The sequence below is a fragment of the Ammodytes marinus genome (assembly GCF_949987685.1).
Source record: "Ammodytes marinus genome assembly, chromosome: 15".
In the NCBI taxonomy this organism is placed as follows: Eukaryota; Metazoa; Chordata; class Actinopteri; order Uranoscopiformes; family Ammodytidae; genus Ammodytes; species Ammodytes marinus.
Window position 1 is genome coordinate 4,927,961 of NC_137219.1, and position 22,608 is coordinate 4,950,568.

General features: G+C 39.5%; 2 protein-coding genes across 2 annotated transcripts; both read right to left on the minus strand.

The window, feature by feature from the left end:
- Positions 1-2,705: 2,705 nt before the first annotated feature.
- On the minus strand, positions 2,706-5,879 carry kcnk3b (potassium channel, subfamily K, member 3b; the record flags this gene model as incomplete). Its single annotated transcript, XM_080041776.1, has 2 exons — positions 2,706-3,589; positions 5,597-5,879. 2 exons carry the CDS (start codon positions 5,877-5,879, stop codon positions 2,706-2,708), a joined length of 1,167 nt encoding a protein of 388 aa, XP_079897902.1.
- Positions 5,880-8,010: 2,131 nt separating this feature from the next.
- ezra (ezrin a) lies at positions 8,011-22,251 on the minus strand (the record flags this gene model as incomplete). The annotated part of the gene is made up of 13 exons (XM_080041806.1): positions 8,011-8,175; positions 9,757-10,017; positions 11,026-11,118; positions 11,970-12,130; positions 13,067-13,197; positions 13,654-13,817; positions 14,126-14,222; positions 14,848-14,994; positions 16,386-16,469; positions 17,102-17,376; positions 17,985-18,080; positions 19,258-19,341; positions 22,240-22,251. The coding sequence occupies 13 exons, from the start codon at positions 22,249-22,251 to the stop codon at positions 8,011-8,013; spliced, it is 1,770 nt and encodes a 589-aa protein (XP_079897932.1).
- Positions 22,252-22,608: the final 357 nt, after the last annotated feature.

The following is a 22,608-nucleotide window of genomic DNA, read 5'->3' on the forward strand; positions in this document are numbered from 1 at the left end:
ACCCGGGTCTGCTGCTGGGCCCGACCCGGAGGGGGGGGACGCCCTACCAACTGAGCTAAGGGCGCCCCCGTTTCCATGATTTTTTAAATGTATTATTATAATGGTTAGTATGGTAACCAAACTGGATCACAAACCTGATGTCCAACCTTTTTGCAAGACATGCATAAAGTCTTGTATTGTTATCCACCCCCCTGCTTGCTGTGCCACATGAGTCGGATGTCACAACTATACATCCTGGAACATCCTGGTAAAAACGATGATGTAACGACACACCGGCCATATACCCTCCGCTCGCTCGTGACTCACCTGCCGTAGGTTGGCCGGAACTGGACTTCAGTCAGAATTCCAAGAGGGAAACCATCTGGGACCAAATAGCCTTTTCTATACATTCAGCAGACTTTAAAACAGCATGGAGATGGTGACAGCACATGAGTACATCTTGTACAGTACTTATATTGTATGCAGAAATTCATTCTAGTTAATTTTAAGGAGGTTATGCCGTTATCAAGACAATAACACTCAAAAACAGTCCGTGGATCAAATATCCAAATTTTTTCATTCTTGGTGAAAATAGTACAATATTATAGTATCATAACATAATTATCTCAACTGTGCACACGTCCCTTGGCACAATCAGTTAAAAAGTGGTTTTACAATCATTTCAAGTGCTCCTTGTGTGATCAAGTACCTTTTCCCCTTGATATTCCTTTAAAAATAAATGTTCTTTTACAAGCAAGAAACAGAGAAATGTGTTTAATGGTAGTGCAACATTGTGAATGCTCGACTTTAAAACTAATACAGTACTTCAAATGAAATATACAGTATGGCTGTGGATTTCTGTGTCACTTCTTGTGAAAAGCAAGTCAAAAGCAGAAAGTATCAAACTCAGTCTTTTTCTTCCAGCATTGTACTATATTTCGGTAAGGTACAGTCCATTTCCCTTAAAAAGACACAATATCAGTTTCTCAAGCAAATTAATAATGTTTAAAATATTGTTGTTTGCAATCTCTTGTTGCAAAAAGACAAGTCAGTTTGGGGCCTCTTACCACATTAAAAGAGGCATTTCCCTCTTGAACTGCTCTGGTGTTTTCAATTATAGAACTGTTGTGGAAAAAGTACTATCTATCTATCTACTATCTTCACCGCATCCTGATTGCCCACAGCCAAAGGATTTTCCAATACAATCCAGTTTCTCTTAAATCCAAATATATTTAACTTAAAAATTCTCTGCAAGACTGTAAAATTGCACACTTTCCCAAAATGTCGAACTATTCCTTTAACAGTGCAACAACTGTAGCTGGGTGACTGTTTTGTGTGTCTGCTCTGGTTCCCTTAAGAACTGATAAAAGCATGAATAGTTTTTAGTGATGGACACAGTAATGGAAACACCTCATGCTGCAGTAACCCAGCACCGGATTGCCAAAGCTGGCAGAGTTGTTGATTCAACCCAGGCATCGTTTAAAGCTCTGTGTTATAGTCAAACAAATCCAGTTAAGTGTGTTCCAGTCAGTGTTGGTGAGCGTCTATTTGATATTACTGTCCTTTTTTAAGCTAGTGTAGTTTTGCCTGTTTTTTTTTTACTGTGATTTTTTTTGAACTTCTCCACTTGTGACGTTACATAATTCTGCCCGTGTGTGTGAGTGATGCACCCACAGAAGAAGTTTGGGCAGAGAAGAGGACAGAAAATCACAATAACAGAAGAGGCAGCTACTCAGGGGATGAGTCATATTCAGTTATCAGTGTTTGTCCACTTTACAGTAAAGATGCTCTGACAATCATGATTTGTTTAAACCTCCCACGAGGAAATGTTTATGAAACTGTTTATGAATCTCATTTTTCCTCTGATGATTATAAATGAGCTGTCACATAAAACGAGACCACCAGCGAAAAGATCTTCCGGGAAAAATTGTTTTTATTTGCAGACTGAAACATCATGTGTTTCCCGATATGTTACTAACTCAAATTTCACTTTGCTTCACCATCGTCATATTACCATTATTAATCTGATATACTCACATGTTAAAACATTACCTCATGGCCATGCATCCTGCCGTCTCTCTTTCACTCGCTTCCTAAACAGATGCACGCGCTGCGACACGCACTAGCAAATATCTTTATGACAGCAGGCGCTCGTGTCATAAAAACTCTACCTCCTCTTTTGTCCAAAGGGGGCGCTACAATCAACAAAAACTGAAAGTTCCTTGTAGCTATTTTAAATACGTTTATGAAGCGACTTACATCATATGAGGCCAGAAAATCTTTGTCTGAGTTGGGGTGCTTGAGTCAGAGATGCTGTGATTGAAAATGTCAAAAACAACACTACAACCTCGAGAAATTCGAATGGCCTGCAGAGCGGTTTTCTAAGAGGTTTAAGTAGTTTTATTGTGTGTACGTGAACCCCTTCCTGCACCTGCTCTGCCAGTGTGCTTCCACCTCCAAATTGTGTCCACTGCACACCACATGATCTGTAGTGACCCAGACGACTTAACAGGCCGCCCCTGAGTAAAAGACCTCAAGTTAAAACACTGCATGCTGTGCTTTGAATGTGCTGTTTACAGTACTGTGTGTACTTTTTCCCTTTTAAGGAGTCCCACTGTTAGTCCACTGGGATTTGTAGCACCAACAAACATCCCCTTGGAGTCATGTCTCTGCTTGTGAGAACTGCCAAGTATCTGTTCGAAATTGTGCCGTCTGTATCTCAAATGCTATACAGAGCTGCGTCTCTTAAACACTCTAAAAGGAGAGAGAAAGTGTAGGCCCGTTGTTATGGAGCTAATACTGGAACACTGACGAGGACTACAAACACAGCCCGTCGATCCGGGTTCAATGTAGTGAGGACAGTTGTTACTATTCCGTGGCAAGTAGGGATCTGAGAATGTCATATTGGGTATGGAACCCTGCAACTTCTCCTTGCTCCTGTACCACAAGCAGGAGCATATAGTCTGGAAATGCAGCACTTCGGTGTAGGCACCTTTTAAATCTTTAGCCTTCGCAGTGGTGTTTGCTACGTTTGTGGGCGAGGTCAAGGTGGAGATGGGCAACAGATGAGAAGCCGGCTCTTTTCTGGAATTGCTGGAGGACATCAAGGCTCTTTGCTTGGCGTCCCTGCGTTCATCTTCGGTGTTCATAGTAAGAAAGCGAAGCACCACTAGGTTCAAGAACGCTCCGATCACCGTAAGACCCATGAGGATGTAGACAAAGCAAAATGCTACGTAGCGTGGGTCGTTTTGCAGCGCGTCGTCTCTTTGCAGCGCCACGTAATCCCCGAAACCGATGGTGGTGAGCGTGATGAAACAGAAGTAAAAGGCGTGTAGGAAGCTCCACCCCTCGCAGTGGGAGAAGGCCAGGGCTCCGATACACAGGGTGCTCATGCAGGAGAAGAAGCCCACAGTCACCATATTGGCCATGGAGACCTCGGAGTGACGCATCCCCAGGCACTTCTTGGTTTGGTGCAGCAGGTAGCGGACGAATGTGTTGATCCGTTCGCCCAGGCTCTGGAACATGACCAGGGTTAGCGGGATCCCCAGGAGAGCGTAGAACATACAGAAGACTTTCCCTGAGTCGGTGCTGGGAGCTGCGTGGCCATAACCTGGAAGAGAAGAAGTCAAAGATTTACATATTGTACACTGTGCAGATTCAGAAATATTTATTTAAAGTAGGAACTTTTTTTTCTTTTGCAAAATGTATTTATTGCAGTTTTTATTTTTTCACACACAAACAAACAAACACCTTCACCATCACAACATATATCATTTTTTTACATATTTTTATATATATATATATATATATATATATATAAAAAATATGTAAAAAAATGCAAATCTATCCTATGGTCCAGTCCGCAATGATATTAATGTAGGAACTTTTAAATATTTTTGAAACAATGTCAATTTTCCTCCGATGATCATAAATTATATATGTAATAACAAACGAGAACATCAGTGCAAAGAGCGCCACTTTAATGCCTTTGTCCGGGTAAACACTCAGCCAGGAACAACAGCTGGCGCAGTAATACAAGTTTATTGCTAAGTGCTTGAGTGCTAAGGTATTAAAGAGCTAGTGCTGAGGTATTTTCTCCGATTGTACATACTTCTATAAAAACCTATTTTAAATGTGCAAGAAGATATATTATACCAAAGTGTTTTATATGGAAATGTTCAGAACACATTAGGCATTTGTTTTCTGAGGTCTACTTATGTACTAGACCATTGTGTATATAAATAATTGGCTTAAATGCTGAAAAATGAATTGCGATTTTTGAAAAACCTGGAAATTTGTGTGAAAAAAGAAACCTTTAGTCATCCTGTTGAATTGTTTTGGCTCTTGAAATTGCTTCTCCTAAGCCTTAGCTTCAAAAATGCAGTGGAAATTTTCCAAAACACAGTAGGGAAGTGCACAAAAAATATGAAATTTAGTCCAGACGCTTTTTGGTAGATATGTTGTCTCTACTTTCAAAAAACATTAGGAAATTTGACTTTGAACCAAATATGATGATTCATGGGATGTATACCAATAAAAGAGGAAGCATCACAAATTTTTTTTCAAACAAACCATTAGGTAAATATAAAAACAATAATAACAAACTACTTGTGGTAGGGAGCTTCTGGGTCTTGCTTTGTGCGGTGTTTTCTAAGCCTGTAAGTATATCGCAAGAACATACCCCGGAAACAGGAGAGCCTTTAGTTTGAGATGATGTTTTAATTTTATTTTTCAGCAATATCTTCAGGAAGATATTGATCAAAATACGCGCGTGCGCCGGCGCGGCCGTAGACCCCAGAGGGTTTTAATGCACAAGTTCATTAAATGTTGATATAGTACACGGCATGACGTATGAGAAGCTGTGTGTGGTTCTGTGTTGTGACAAAGCGGTTTGACTATAAGCTCCAATAATAACATAATTATTATACTCGGAAACCAACACTCACTCAATCCCATTAATGCAATCACACTATTAACCTTGACCTTTATGGTGTGTATATGAACAGCTTTCTACACTGAACAATATATACAAAATATACAATACAAACAACATATAAACGCAATGCTTTTGTTTTTGCACCAATTTTTCACAAGCTGAAATGAAATATGTCAGCCTTTTTCTACAAAATATCTATTTCTCTCAAAGAAATTTCCCAAATGTGTTTGAGTCTGCAGTTAGTTAGTGTAAATCCTGATTTTACATTAATGATGAGCAATAATATTTGAATGAGAGAATATAGAATAGTAGGACAGGCACAGATGTTTTTTCTCTTAATACTTACAGCCCCTCTCGGCTTCCATACATGTATATATGGACAAATGTAAATGTCTTAATTTCATTCAGTTGACAGTCCACACTTAGGCACACGCTGAGTAACAGGTGAGCAGGCGTGGTTATTGTGCTTTTATTTAATATCTAAGATACTTTTACAACATCAATTGTTTTGTTTCTACTAAGAAAACGTAAAGTCTTTGTTTATGCTCCAGAGAGGCACAGTTGTTCTTAAAAGAGGACTCATCAGTTCAGGTCTTAATCCTAGCTATACGGCCCTGAACGCACCTGGCATCATTCATCCACACGCTTTATAAACACGTTCCATAAGTATTTTCTGCTCACCTATTGTCGTAATCACAGTGATGGCGAAGTAAAACGAGCCGGCGAATTTCCACTGGACGCCCGCTTTGTGCGGTTTGAGCTGCAGAACGACGTGCGCCAGTTCCTCGAAGTTCTCTTTGGTCAAGTTGTATTTGCGCATGAGTTCGTACTTTCTGGCGTCGATTTTCCTCTTGTGACTCCTCTCCAGTTTGGACTCGAGCGTCTCGAACACGGCAGCGCCCACCACCAGGTAGGTGAGGATGCTTACTATGAGCGCGAGGGTCCGGGCGTTTTGTCTCTTCATGGTAACCCAATCACATCAATTTAAAAAATGTATTAATTAAAAGTGTAGTTGAGACTCTCTTTCTTTCTCTCTTTCAGCGACCTTCCCTTGACGGATTCCGTATCGAACTAAGGGTGTGTGTTATTGTGTGTGTGTGTGTGTGTGGGGGGGGGGGGGGGGGGGCACTCTGGAGACGGAGCTGTTCTCTCAGCACCACCCCCACATAACAGTTGGGTTGCTTCTGTATTTGGACTATTTGCCATTTGTCACTGTCGACTTATATTTAGATTCTGCAGAAAAGGAGCACAGAGGCAATCCCATAGAATGAAAGCTGATCGCCTTTTCTGGACACACACACACACACACACACACACACACACACACACACACACGCACACCCCCTAACTCCAAAATAAACACATTTTCTTTCTTCCCTAACAGACTCCTCATCAGCAGCCTCTGGCATTTAACCCCTAACGTTGTCAAATATGACTTTTGTCTGTGCGTGTGTGTGTGTGTGGGGTGTATGATTCATGTGTTCATTCACAGATAAAATATTGACCTAGTTGCTATTTGAACAGACTTAGCTCCGCTGGCTTCATAAGTTGTCTAGCAACCTAATGATAACCATCGTTTTTCTTGAGTAAATATTTAAAAGACACATCCTTCTTCTGGGTGAGCATGCAGCAGGATTCTTTAAACACAACTTTTGTCACACTTTTGTCATGGAAACTAAAGGAGTAGGTAGGCTATATACAATACATAGGGATGCATGATGTCACAATGATGTCATCAGGGTTAAAATGTGGGCTTAAAGTTTGAGATGGCACATTTTCTAAACAGGAAATCTTCCTCACAAAGTGGAGATGTTGTGTTTGAAAGTTTTAGGAGGTAGTTTGAAATGCATTGTGGGAAATGTAGGTGCCATATTAAAAACTACAGTTGGAGGTATCTAATTACTTGATATTGACTTGAGGTGGATGATGTTATCTTAAGTAGCTAGCTTCTTGTCCTTGAAAGCCACTGTAGCTTCTGTAAATTATCTGAATGGCAGAGGTAGACGGAGCATGGCAATCTAGAACTTTAGCAATTATATGACACCAAAATACGCCATTATTACACACTGCACCTTTAAGTTCAGAATGGCAACACTCAAAGCAGGAACATCTTGTGACTTAAAATCATGAAACCAATTATTTTAAGCATTACTTGACCTCACTCATAAGTGAATGAAAATTAGTTAAATAAACAGAACTGTGACTTGTAAACAGGTGCAATGAAGCGGCAGAGCTGAAACTATCAATTAATTTTTTATGGTCGAGAAATGTTTTTTAATTTTTCAAGCAAAAATGCAAACACATTCCCTGGTTTCAGCTTCTCACATGTAAAGATTTGTTGTTATATTAATATAATTAAATGTGTTTGTTTGTTGGTTTGACGAAACAAGGCACATATAGACGTTTAGCTGAGCCTATCTTGATTTTGCTGACATCTTTAAGACAACAACAATTAGCCCAAGACATTAACACATAAATCAACACTACACATAGTTGTTAGTTGCAGTGTTTGCAACATGGGACATTGTTTAAATAGATCTAAATGTAATAAAACAAAGCCAAAACTGTAATAGCTTTTTTGATCGTTTATCATAACACATATGCAATTTTTACAGAACAATCTTTGTTCATACAGTATATGAGGAACACACCAGCTTTCTGACTAGTTGAAATGGGGCTAAACAGCACAGTGGAGATGTTTGAGTGCTACAAAGAAAAAAAGAAAAAAACAGTGCTTTCAAGCAAAATAAAACTCATGGAGGTACTTTTACACAGATCAGCTCCATGCTTTTTCTGGGTCTTTAACAATCAGGTGTGGCTGATGGTGCATCTAAAAAAAAATCACAATATCATGGAAAAGTCCATTCAAAAAATGAAACTTTCACATACTCTATCATGACACAAAGTGAAATATGTCAGGCCTTTCTTTTGTTTTATCTTTGATGATTACGGCTTACAGCTAATGGGAAGAAAATAAAATCGAATCCATCCATCTAGTTTTTTTGAGATGCACCTGAACATATCAAAAACATTAAAGAACGGGGCCATCTTGAGGTATCATAATATCTGGAGGGATGTTGAGGTGTGTGAGGTTCCTACAAGGCCTCAAACTCATCCACCCTCTGCTTGGTGTTGCCCATACGGATCTGGCGCAGGGTCTTGTACTTGTCTCGGCCGGCTCTGCGGTTCTCGGCGTGCAGCAGGTCGTTCTGTGTCTTCTTGCTGTCCAATCGGGATTCTGCCAGCTCGGAGCTCAGGTCCTGTGGAAAGGGGGGGAGAACCACGGTTATTAAAAGAGGAAATATGAATCTAGACATTCTCACATTTATATATTGCTGTAGATCATGGTGTTTGGTGCATTACTATACTCATAAACACTTTAAAGCAATAGTGTGTAACTTTACCAACTGAGTTGACAGTTGTTTAAGCCTATCAGCTCCAAAAAACTCTCTCTGTATGTTTCAGCATAACAGCAGTTTACAACCTTGTGTCGCCCCCTGACACTGGCGCAGTAACTCCAGTGTCCAGGAATTTAGAAAAAATCCCAAGTATCCGTATAGTGGTGGGCCGTTATCGGCGTTAACGTGCTGCGTTAACGCAAGACTCTTATCGGCGATAAAAAAAATATCGCCGTTAATCTCTTATTCCACCTCCTGTTCGGCTCAGGGGAGATAATAATAGCCGGGGGCCGTTGTTGACACTTGAGGAGCCTTTATTCTCTCACACACCCGCCGCTCTCTCTCTCCATCACTTGCCCACGACACAATCGGGTATTGGAACGCAGGGTGGGTGTGTGTGGCCACCGGTCGCCACGTGACTATAAGTTTCCAAGTTTTAAACACTTCTATCTCTTCAACGTCAACGTCACCGTACCCGAATCCTAAATATCCCCATAGCAGACGCTATATTTCATCGGGGGGGAAACTTTGTTTTGCGCCACAGTTCGGCCGTAATGCTGCTGCACACATACACACACACACAGACACAGGCGCACACACACACGCTGCATGACAGAGACGAGGGGCGCTACCAAAAAGACGAGAGGAGCGGTTGGAGCAGTTGGAGCGTTTAGAGACACATGCGTGCACATTTATTTACATAAAATCGCAATCGCAGTCATTTGTGCAGTTATGTAAAATGTTTCACTAAGGAAAATTACAGAAAAAGTAACGCACAGTGACTTTGATGAGTAACTTTAATCTGATTACTGGTTTGGAGATAGTAACGCGTTAGATTACTTGTTACTGAAAAAAGAGGTCCGATGCCGGTAACGCGTTACTAAGTAACATCTTGTTGAACATTCATTCATCACCGATTATCATAGTAGAACAGCTTCCTCAAGCAGTTTGTGATGCATGTTGGAAACAGGAGATGAGCCCCTGGTCTGATGCGCCACCTGGCTTGAGAAACACGTTCTCAAAGACTTACTTTGAGTCATTATTTAGGGAGCACACACATATTATGAATTAATTCAAATGAGCCATTTTAATCTAGATTAATCTAGATTAATTCCAAAATTAATCTAGATTAATCTAGATTAAAAAAATTAATCTATGCCCACCTCTATATATATATAGTTGAAGGAACCAAATCCAAACACGATCAATGAAGGCATACCTCATGTAGATGCGCTGACCGTGTTGTTGTTATTACCAATTTGAACTCCTCATGGGGGCTAAAGCTTTAAAGACTACTCTATATCATTTTTTTCTATCATATTTATTTATCATTCCAGAATGAAAATGTTTTGCAGAGGACACTCGTTGATTTGTAACTATGTACATGTTCAGCTCAGGGTTACTGTATGTATTGGTCATTGTATCGTTTAACCGTGAACCCACCATCAGCTGTTTCTGGAGGCGCTGGTTCTTCTCAGCCTCTGTGAGCCGGTCCTCCTCCTGGGCGTGGTCGCTGAGGCCTTGTGTCTGCAGCTCGGCGCTGTAGGTGCTGTTCTCCTCGCTGTGCTCGTGGTCGCTCTCACTGTCTGAGGAAGAGGAGGAGGAGGAAGAGGAGGCAGCTTTGGCAGGGGCAGGGGGAGGAGTGGCCATCACTGTGTGAAGCTCCTCCTTGGTCCTTATCAGGCTCTCCTCTGATTCAATGGCCTTGGGGGACAGAGAAGGGACGGTTTGGTTTATGTGACATTGATTAACACAGCAAAACAAAACAGTTAAGTGAACACGGATTAGCGTTAAAAAGCTCTCGTCACTGACCATATGTTAAAAAGGCACCCAAAAATAAATGATGGGGGACATCAAGCTCATTCACTGTGCTGTAGTTTGATGACATCTTATCATCCAAACATACACAAATTGATATGTTGTTGTCCATCCTCAGTATGTTTTTATGTCTGGCTTTTTTATATAGTTTCTGAATTGGTTGATCTACTATCTTTGAACAAATGTATTAATTAGTGGAGCAGTTTTGACTTTAAATGAGCAAACAAACTCTGGTACCATTTGTCACTTGCTCCAAAATATCCAACCAGATTCATTGTTTTGTCTTATTGCAAACCTTATCTATTGTATGTGTTCATTCCATGATGACTGATGGTTTATCGTTACATCCAAGTATTTCAAAGGAAATACCTGCTTGATTAATTCATCATGGATAACAACAGACACTTTATGAGAGTCGGACGTGAGTCAAATACAATCTCTTCCGTTTACAGTTTTATGACGACTAGGATGGGTCTTTACCTTTTCCACTCATTAACGATTAACGCTCGATTTATTCCTGTGAAGTCATTTATCCATGGTCTCCAATGTGAAATGTGCAGGGCCGAACAAAGACATTAGGTGTTATAGTGTGACTGACACATTAATAACCATGTCATATCATTGACATCAAAGTGTTATAAACCATAAATTAGTATGTATTCTCTTAAAATAATGAGTTGTCCAATTTGATTTGGTCTTAAATACACCTATATTAAAGGATAAGTAATCAATTTTGTATTAAAAAAAGTGATAAAACCATTAAAATAAAGCAAATAGTGACAGATTGTACAGAGGACGACCAGCTGTAAAGGTGACTAATGTTACGTTGTGACATTTTCCAGGTAATCCCCATGACTTCCAGGAGCCCGGTACATCCTTTGATGGTAAACCCACCTTGCTGTGCCATGACTCAGCCTCCTCGTCCTTCTCTCTCTTGGCCACTTCCAGGAGAGCCAGCTTGGCACTGTACTCAGCCAGTTCTGCAGCCTGCGGAGAAGAAGCCACAAAGCGTGTCGTCAATAAATAGACCCCAAGAATAGACACCTGTTTATTACCTAGATGACCTCAATTTACCTGGACATAATGTCATTATATGAATGGATGGACATGATAGAAAAACTGAAGGACAGGCTGGAGTTCACTATTTATTATTAAAATAATGAATAATATAATTGTGGAGTGATTATTTTGTAGTGGTTATTACTGAAGGATTTGTTCATATTTATTGTCTGTTTTATAATAAATGTTGTTCTTAAAAACCTGATGAAAGTGTATTTTTTAAGAACTTCAAATTGTATTTTTTGATTTATAAATTGAAAAAAGGCTGTATCCATAATCTGTTCTTTAAAAAAATTGACACTCATATGTAGTAAAACATTTTTTTTTAACTCTGGCTTTATCCAACATCAATGTTTTTGTTTATTAAAGTACTTATAAAACCATTAAAAAAATCCTTGTTTAAGCACAATGACATATTGAACACCCGACATTGTCTAAACTGAGAAAGAGACTCGAGGGGATTTCTCAAGCTTCCTCAAAATGTAATCCCATGAGAGCCGGAAAATCCACCAAAACAAGCCTGTAATACGTCAAACAGTCATTAGAAGGTTTAATATTTGTTTTCATTCTAAATAAACAGTAGGAGCTTAGTTTGATGAGTGTTTTCTCCCTTGAAAACAAGGAGCTGCATCTCAAGGGATTTTTCCTCCAACAAAAAAAGAAAAGAAAAGTGTTTCCCTATCACGACTTTCTCACGTGAGGGATTGGCTGGCTTCTTACAGTGTGTGTGTGTGTGTGTGTGTGTGTGTGTGTGTGTGTGTGTGTGTGTGTGTACCCACCAGCTGCTCCTGGTTGTGGATCTGGTCCTCAGCCTGCCTGGCCAGCTCCTCCTTGGCGATGATAGCCTCCATCCTCTCCGTCTCCAGCCGGGCGGCCTCCTGCTCCGCCCTCCTCCGCTCCCCCTCCAGATACACCGCCCGGTCAAGCTGCTCCTGGAGCTCTGTGCGGGACAAACACGGGGGGGAATATATCAAGTAATTTTGTATAAATTGTCCTTAATTTCTGAATGTAATGTGTTGCTCTGTCTGTGATTGTTGGGTAGGGAAGAGGTTGTATTGTTCTGTTCTCTTGTTTTACTGTGTTACCTTAACTGTGTATAAAGTGCTATACAAATAAAGTTTGATTTGATATCATGTATTGTAAATGGTGGAGCGTTGACTAATCGGAATGTTCTGCTCATTCAAGTGTTTTTCTGAGATGATTATTAACCTGTTATAAAGTACATTTGTTTCAGACCTTTTTTGAACCAGTGTTTATTTGTCATAAAGAGTTGTAAGCAGCCACTGGTTATTTTTTTCTCATTTGAATGATTTTAGATTCCTGAACAGGTAAAACATACAGTATTTCACTCGGAGAAAAAATACTAACACTTCTTTTAATTTTTTTTTTTTTTTAATTTTTTGATTTATTTTTTTGGCATTTTTATTCTTTATTGAGAGAGACAGAGTTGAAATGGGGCAGAGAGGGGAGTGACATGCAGAGAACGACCGCGGGCTGGAATCGAACACGGGTCCGCTGCTGGCCGAGGCCCATGGGGGGGACGCCCTACCAACTGAGCTAAGGGCGCCCCCACAAACACTTATTTTTATATGCACTTGTACGTAACTGGGACCAAGAGAAACTTGATTCAATGTAAAAAGAAATAAAGCATCAAGACTATACTTTTTCTATGTATTTCAATGAAATTAACAGAAGAGGGCAGTAAAGGCATGTTGCGTGTTTCAATTCAAAATCTATACTACAACACAAGATAAATTATACTGTGGATTTACCTTAGTTTTTTTCTGCAGTAAATATGACTGATATGGTTTGAAATGAGTAAAATAGATGAGTTAAGTGCCTCTGTCTCTTATATGTATACTATCTATGGTCTTACCCTTCTCTGCTCTCTTGGTCGTCTCCTCGAACTCAAAGAGCTTCATCATCATTTCCTGCTTCTCTCTCTCCATGTTCTCCTTCTCTCTCTCGATGGCCTCCCTCCTGCGTTTCTCTCCCTCCAGCTGATCCCTGCAGAACACACAAACACAGCACAGATAAGACATTTTAATCACAGACTGAATTCTGACATTTTAAATGCCTTAAGTTAAAGGTGAAGACAGCAATCCTGGAGAATGCTTTTTATCCAAATTTTTTGTTGTCAAAAATGAGTGGATATCTCGATCTGCAACCTGTCCATAGCCTACTGTGTGTGCCCTGAAGAAAAATCCAGTGTGTATAGGCCTACACGGTTTAGGCTCTGTAAACGAGCATGTTGTTAGCTACGGTAGGACCCCTTTGTTTACATACCAGTTTAAGGAACCTATGCTGTAGTGTGTATTAACACCAGATGTTTTTTCAACGCGCACACAGTATGGACAAGTAGCAGAACATGAGGAGATATTCACTGATTTTGACCTAAAGTAACTTTGTCAACAAGTGTTTTCCAAAATCATAAAATGGATTATTATCGTCTCCATATTTTACCTCTCCATCTTCTTCTGCAGCCTCTCCTCTTTGGCCTGAGCCTTCATCTGTTGAACCTCGATGGAGTCCGTCTTGCGGCGGCGCATGTACAGCTCGTGGTTGCCCATGCACAGCTGCAGGATGCGCTTGTTCACTCGCAGCTTTGGGGCGTAGAATATGAAATCCTTGGAAAGAAAGAAGAAAAACATAATGTCAGAGATAGTTTTTTTTTTCAAAATGTCTTCCAAGTTTATTTAGCAAGAATGTTTAATTTCCTTCTCATCAAGAAAGATACGAGTATTTTAAATAACCCATCACCCAAATAAAGTACAGACAAATTTACCTATAAACGTTGCTCAAATATCTGCATTTTAAATAATATTTGTAGTAATCCAATTTTTTTCTGTAAATCTATTTTTATCATGCTTATCTTCACACATACATTCAATTGAAATGTTATTAAGTAAATCTCGATTCACACAAAAATACTTACATTAGCTTTCTTGTCTATGGGCTTGATGACAAATTTCTTATCGTTGAAAGAAATGTTTCTAATTTCACTCCAGGGGAATCCGATCTTTGGAGTCAGCCTGGAACAAAAATGGGTGATCAGACAAATTCAGCATTATACAGAGATTATTCACACGTTTAAAACCCTTGAATTGGCATTTTGACACAAGTGGTATCTGAGCAACAGGCCAGTGAGACGTTCTATGTTCATGTTGTAGTAGAATCAGGTGTATTAGGTCAATGGCCTTTTCAAAACACTAGCCATGCGGTCAAACGTGTTATTTTAAAACTTGACCGACTGGGAGGCAAGGCAGCAGAGGTCAATGACTGCTCATGTGTTGCCCTCCTTGTCTACAACAGTGTGTCCTCATATCAATACTTATGATTGTACGAGATGCATTATTAAGGCTTTTGAGGAATGTGATAAATATGCAAATGTAGCAATATCTAACTAATAATGCCAAATTTGCATTTTCTTTTTAAACTAAAAATCTAGATGTTGGAAAAGTTAAAATCTTTATTTAATTTTTACAACATATTCGTCTCCAAAGTTCAAGTAAAGTATTTTGAATACAGCCTTTTATTTTACAAATAAAAAAATACTATGTAAATGCATTTTCTGCATGTTTTTATGAAGAAAATGTCTCATGAATCAGAATATCAACACATGAACAAATCCTTCGGTGGACTGAGTGATGGACTTACTTGTCGTCCTTCTCGTAGATGTTGAGTCCCAGAGCGTCCACTCCCAGCCACAGGTCTGTTCCCTTCTTGTTCTTGATCTCAAAGTAGTTCACGCCGTACATCTCAAGGTCCTGAGAAATCTTCAGATACTCAATCATGGCTTCCTCCCTGTTTCAGGTTAAACAGATGTGTGAGAACAATCAGAGGATACACACAGATAAACAAATAGCTTGTGTGACCACGGACAAGGTTTTAAGCATTGAGTTTCTCAGACTAACATCATACTTATGGTTGTCATACCAAACCAATTCAAACTTTGGGTGTATTCACACATGCCGTGTTTAGTTCGGTTGAAACGAACTCAGATGCACTTCTGCCTTCGGTGCGCATCTTTCAGGCAGGTGTGAATACAGCAATCGCACTCGGGTGCGGACCAAACAAACGCTCCGAGTTCCAGCTGAAGAGGTAGTCTCGATGCGTTTCCAAACGCACTCTGCTGCAGTTCGTTTGTGGTGTGAATTTGTTCGGACTCGATCAGACCCAAATGCAGGAGGCACTGTGCCTTTTCTTTCTTTTCTTTTTTAATAAATAGCCGTCAGCTTCACATTATGGGAAAGTGTTGTTGTCGCCATTGTTAGGAAGATTAGTTGTGGTTTGACCGGGAGCCCAGAACAATATAAATGCTGAATGTGTTCAGCGATCAGATGAAGGAGAGGGTGTGTTTTTATTTTGCTTCCCATGTACGGGACCGTCAATACTATCCCCGTGTCAGTTTGGAGCTGAACTGCGCCGACCCAGCTGATACACAGCTTAATCAGCTGAGTGTTAGCTTGAGCCTATCCTTCTCGCGTGACGCGCATCCAGCACCAAAAATACAGTAAAAATGATGTTTCACATCGTAGGCTACAAGCCACATAACGTGGCATTGACATAAGGCTACACATTATGACCATATGAAACAACAATAATTTGATGTTTTTCCTCTTTATTTATAGGTTAGATGTAGGCCCTTTTATTATTTTTAGCCCCATATTATATCAATGATATATATTTCGCAGTTTAAACTTCGTGCTTCCTGTTTCTCTCCACCCCAGAATGTCTGTCCAATGAATGAATGACCTCAGATCACGTGTGGTTTTGCTTCGTAATGCTGGTTCACTTGCAAAAGGGGCAATATGAAAGTGGACCACACCAAACAAAAAAAATCAAAACTCTATTTGGTCTGGACCAAAGCAAGTGCACTAGCGGACATTCCCAGTGTGAATACACCCTTAAAGGGGCAATTCACATCTGAACGCTGCTTAGTTACAAGCTTTGGTGTAACACAGTCTGTCAATATGAATGTCTGGTTCAGTGTTTCGGTTTGGTACTTTGCTTGTTCAATAAGTCAACATAATCAACTGTTTTGTAATGACAGTGATACAGTGAATTTGCTTTGATATTGCTGCCATTTTGTTCAGTTTGTTTGTATGTTTAGTATGAATTGTAAATTTGAATCTGTAAGTGGAAGACTGTATTATTTCCTCTCTAAGATTTGTATCAGAGAAACGATGACTTACTTGAGCATGGATTTGTGCTCCTCGTGCCAGACCGTGATCCTCTCCTCCCACTCCTCCTTTGACATCTTGTGTTGCTCCAGAACTCTGAGGGGAGAGACCAGTTATGAGAAAACCCAACAGGTGAAATGTAAACTGAACTAAAAATCTAAGGAGCTAAATCAACCAAAGGCTGCTTTGTCATGTCTTTACTTCCTACCCTTGTGTGTGTTTATTTTGATGGCAATTGTGAGATGGACATAGGTTCATAACGTAGTCATTGAGTGATACTACTACTGGATGATTTCCACTGTTATTCATTTCAGCTTTTATTTATGATATACACGATAACCGTTATCTTGCTATAACGTAACGTGATCGACCTTTATCTTGTAATGCTGTGATTTGTATCACGTTGTAACATGATATAAGTCACATTATCACACAAAGAGATACTGATCTTTTTCTCGTGGTATCAATGAGCTGCATTTTACTGCTGTAGATTGTCATAGTTGAACTAAATGCATCTTTTTTATATATTGGTGCATAGTATAATCAACAAAAAATGACAATATTTTATTAATTCCACACACATAGTTCTTGAAACGTATAACCTTTGAGTGTTTAAAGCTGTGTTATTTAATTGCACTGAAATGGGTTGTATTTCACAGGTGCTCTGGTTGCGAGTGCATTTTACAGGCTTTATCAGCTACAACCACCTGAGCCACAGCAGCACTCACCTCCTGGGCAGCATGCGTTCGCTGGACAGGTATCCCGGGTTGTGCACTGTCTTGTTGTAGTCTCCATACTTGGCCTGCACGCCGTATGAAGCCAGCAGCACCACGGTCTCCGGCGGGCAGTAGACGTCTTCCCCCAGAACGTCATCCTTCACCTGCAGGAAGAAGAGCCGGCGCGTCACGTCCTGGATCAGCTCCTCCGTCACGTCCTCCGGGTAAAACTTGGCCCGCAGCTTGAACTGCAGAGGGGTCTCCTTCTTCACATCCTGGGCCATCACCTGGGTAAAGAGGAGAGCAGAGGAGATTTGGTTATTGAATTATTGTTAGGATCCCCATTAGTTGTACTCTAACCTAAAGCACAGCTAGTCTTCCTGGGGTCCACAAAAAAATAAAAAGTTAATCGAATATACAATACAGTTTAGGGTGAGACAGGGCAGGCAAAATTTTTTGAATTTTGAGATTTTTGTCTGTTTAGCTTTCACAGTCTTCTTTCATACTAGTATAAATGGTTCAAAATTTACAAATTAACAAGTCGGTGTTTATTTTACCAAACCATTGTCTGTTTGTGTTTGCATATTTCTCCTGTACAAGAGGATCACTGCTATTAATAAACAAATGGATGCTTTCAAGTACATTGCAGCCGAAACAGGCAGTCAGTCCAGAGTCTTTCTTTCATATCATTCTATTATTATTATTTTTCTATACTCAGTTTATTGGCTTAATATCACAGCAGTGGTCCACACAATGGCACTTTTGGATGTAATGTTGAAATATCTAGTTTCTATATTCTATTCTATATTCCTTCTCCTCTGTCTATGTATCCTGGGAAAGTTATGTCCATTTGAATGTAAGTCACCCAGTGTAAAATAGTGTATAGTGGAAGTACCTTCTTGTCTGGGTTGAGCCACGTCATGAATCCTTTGCCGTCCACAAACTGCAGCCCAAAGTACCAGATCTCACGCAGGCCGATCGTCCTGGCAACCTAAGAATGAACAGAAAAAAATGAAGGCATTTTATAAAATTATTTTATTTCAACTTTATTTAGACTTGCAAGTCAACAAAAACAAGTTGATATTTACAATGGCCGCCTGAGTGATCAGAGAGAGAAACAGGATCTCATCATCACTTTTCTAATATTATCGATGAACACATTTATGCATCAACAATTATAAACCAATCATTTAACATTCTGCACAATGAGTATTTTACATTGCAGTATTGTTACCTATACTTATGTTAAGCAAATATTGTTTTTAGTCTGCTAACGTGTGCTAATGTCAGTCTGAACAACTCAGCCGAGGTGTCGAATAAACTTTTTGACTGAGCTGCCTACCAGCAAAGTACAAAGGTTTGGGTAATTATACACTACACAGTGAGATCCCGAGTGATACTGTTAGGCGGTGATGTCACCATTTAGTATATGTAAGTTTAGGGTGAGGGAGGGGGGGTTGTATTAACATTATCATGTTTTTGAGTTTTGCGCTTTTCACTTGACAAACAGAAATGTGTAACTAGTTTAATGTAGTGTAGGCATACCCTTTTTATACAAATAAAGTGCCTGTTCATTTACCTTTAGTGCTAATCTGATTAAAAAAATATCCCACTGAATGCTCTTTGATATGATATAATTAGTTTACTCAAGATGTTTACTTAGGTTCAAGTTTGACGTACTACAACTCTGTGTGCGTTTATTTATACAACTTCACACTTTTCCCACCACACATCACATGAGAGGTAAATATTGCAATTTCTTATCCACTACATTTATCTGACAGCTGTAGTTACTGGATTAGTTAAACTACCAAACAGTTTATAATGTGGTTGAAATGCTACACTTGTACTTTTAGGAATGCAGCAGAAACAATAAAAAGCCATTGCAATTGTCTGTATAACAAATTGGATACTAAAAGAATATTCTGATCTTTGACTTTAAAGCCAAGATTTTGATTGCAGGACTTTCACTTGTAATGAAGTATTTTTACGCTGTTGTATTACTGCTGTTACTTGAAGATATCTTAATTCTCTCACAAACTACAGTATAGTGTCAGGTGCAGCTATAAGGTATGTTCAAGAAACCTGAAACCATTGAGATTGAAGATGAACCTCTGAATCTAAATGTAAACAGTGTTCTGGTGCTTTCCATACAGTAACACACAGACCTGGTCAAAGAGCTGCTTCCCTGTGGTGTTTGGGTGGAAGGAGAACTCCAGCTCCGCGTCCATAGTGGTGACGCGTACATTGACCTGCAGAAAGAGAGAAAAAGGTCAATTAGTCACATGACGACATACATTTCCTGTTTGGATGTACACACACACACACACACACACACACACACACACCCTTTTACGTCTTTAATTCTGTAGAAACATGACTTCTTTAAAGGTGGAGCCAGTGATTCTGGAGAATGCTTGTTGACAAATTCCTTTTTGAATTTTGACTTGGACAGTTAGCGCATCGTGAGAAGATATTCACTGATTTTGAAAAAAGTAATTTTGACCAGAAGCCTTCTCTAGAATTGCTGACTCCACCTTTAATTTAGCCACATTTGCGTTTGATGGTTACATTATGAAACACAACTTCAAACTTTTCATAGGTCAAAAAAGTAAAACAGTCTGTTGTGTGAAGGGTGCCTTTAATGTGGAGCTGAGAAGTGGATTGTTCATAAAACATAATTGCTCACTATCTCATTAGACTTTGGACTAACCCTTGTGAGGTGCTTCAAGGTTGGGTGTAGGGAGATTAAAATATCAAAAATGCTCACTGCTGGCCAAGTTGCCTTTAGACTTTAAGGTTGTTGGTAAGATCCTTTTTACAACTGAAGCAATTCAACTAGAATGTAAATCTGACTTTCAAGTGTTTCTAAACTGAATTTTCAGAATGAAAAACAAAAGATTAAAAAAGCACGTCTAACTGTCCCCCATACTTATTGGAAAAGCAAGGGAGATTGTACCATTGCCGCTCCCCTACTCTGGAACAGTCCCCCCCCTCAATTGGTAAACTCATCCAAATAACTCCTTAAAACTCATTTCTATTACCTAGCCTTTCTACCTCTAAACAATGTGTCTTAACCATTAATTTATTATTATCTTTATTTTTATGACTGTTGTTGTTGTGTTATTGCTGCTTTTACTATTGTCATGAGTACCATTGTTTTAATAATTTTATATAATGTTTTTTTCATATCTTGCTATATATGTACACAATGTTAGATCAGTCTTTCTTTACTTTGCTTGCATTTTAACCTGTGAAGCACTTTGTAACACTGGTTTTAAAGGGTGCCATATAAATACAATGTTCCTTACTAACTTACATGACAACTACATGTCCACCAGCCTGCCTATAGGTCAGGATGGGCTTGGAGCAGTTACACAATCATTTTATGATTATAAGTTCCACCGGAGCACACCCCGACTGTCATAAAGATAAAACCCTCTGAAACTTGGGCAACAAATAAAAACTGTTTCCCAACTGACGTCCGGCTGATGTATTCCTTCCTCGCTGCTACAGCTGGCACAGCCCGGGCCTTTTTCTCAAATCATTGACTGTGCCAATCATCATTATGAAAGCAGAAGTCCATTACAATCGGTCAGTATTTGGCTGCATTAGATCTAGGAGTTTTTCTGAAATGGTGTTACATTTGGATTGTATACTTTTCGGTATCTGAAAAACTCTTACTTTTCTGATAAACAGTTATTTAACGACCCTAATATCCTTGGGGTCAATTTGACCTCATTCAATGTTTAACATCTTAAAAATAAATGGTTGACGTGACTTTAGTTTGCTTCATATTAATTGACTTTGCCTAATTTTATGGGGACAACTGGGTAAACTTAAGATTAACATGATCGTTTGTTTTAAATGTGCTGTAAACATATCATTGGTTTAGCTGTATAAAGCATACAAAAAGTATACATGTTGTTGTCGTAAAAAACTAAAAAAACATACTGCTACACACACAAAAAGATCCCTATTTACAATATGAGGTCAGTTGGTGAGATTTTATGGTGATTTGCATAGATTTCCATAGTCACATAATAAAAAATATTCTGGATATATGAGGAGGTGGCTGGGGTGTTGTGTTTCATTCAAAAGGATAATTAGGTAGGCAAAAAGGTACATACAGAAATTTGGATTATAATAATTTTGGGGAGGTATACATTTTAAAGAACAAATAATGTTAATAGGAGAGTTAAGACACAATTTCATTCTTTAATTCAAGTTTTTTAGCATTTGCCAGATCAGCACAGGAGATACCCAAGACTTTAACGTCAGTCTTGAGTAAGCAGACGTCAGCATAACCTCTTAAGTGAGGCTTTCTCCTTGGAGTGTCAATATAGGCCATTCTTATCAGTTTACATACAGACTGATGCTGTACACTTAGGTAGCTCTATCCAAGGGCACAAGGACTCAACAGTAATTACAAAATAAGGGTTATTTTTGCTTTGAATGGAAAATTGATTGTTGAATTTCAAAATAAAAAACGGATGGAGGATTAAGTAGTTAAACTGTAAATGAATGAGTTGTTGGGTGGTTATCAACTCTTGAAATTTACAAATCACTGAGGGTACCTAACATGATTATTATTATAAGTTATGCATCACCACACAGCAGCCATACGGCCCAGCAGTAGCCATGAAGTAGCTATTCCTCTCTGGTAGGAATGTGTGCAGCCTGGGTCAAACTCTACATTTGGTTAATGAGTAAATGCCAAGAAGGATTGGTGCCTCTTGGAAAATCACTCACAAGCTTGAACAAAAGGAGATAGATGCGACTAAAACTATACAATACACATAAGAGTAACCCTTAAATTTGAGTAGGTTGCGCTTCAACAATAGAGATTCTTAATGGAGTGCTAAACCAAAAAAGCCATGTTCCAAAAAAGTAAAGCAGCAAAGGTTGCACATCTCAAGGTCCTCAAGTTATGGAGGACAGAATAATGTCATTTCACTTGTTTCATAAGGCTCACATCACAATAAATCGACCCTTAATTTGTTTTGATGTTTCGTTATAGGCACAAATATTTCCACAATCTTTACAGATGATCCGTAATAGATAGAGCCCACTACCTTCCATTCAAACTGGGAACAGGAAGAGGCATTTCAGTGACGCATTAAATTAATTTATCAACTTGAAAGTCTTACTGTTTTGGGCATCTTGGCTCAGGTTGTGTGGGGGTTAGGTCCAGGAGAAAGAAAAGTGTGTTCCCAGGGCAGAAGACAGTGGCCGACTTCCAAGCAAAACCTGCACCTGATAAAGAAAGGCAGCTCCGCTATGGAGAGAGGCAGACTCAAGGGCAGGGCCAGTGTGTCCTTTTGAACCAGGTTGTAGATCACTCGTATAGTGACGTGGTGGGAGGTTCGACTTGGATACTATCACAGGAAAACACTGACAGATTTACCTTTAGTTTGACTAGGGCAAGATGGTAGGGACAGCACACAGCCAACTCCACCCATTGACAATCACCTGTCCCAGTCAGCACCTGCACTGGACTTTGGACCGCTCGGACGAGG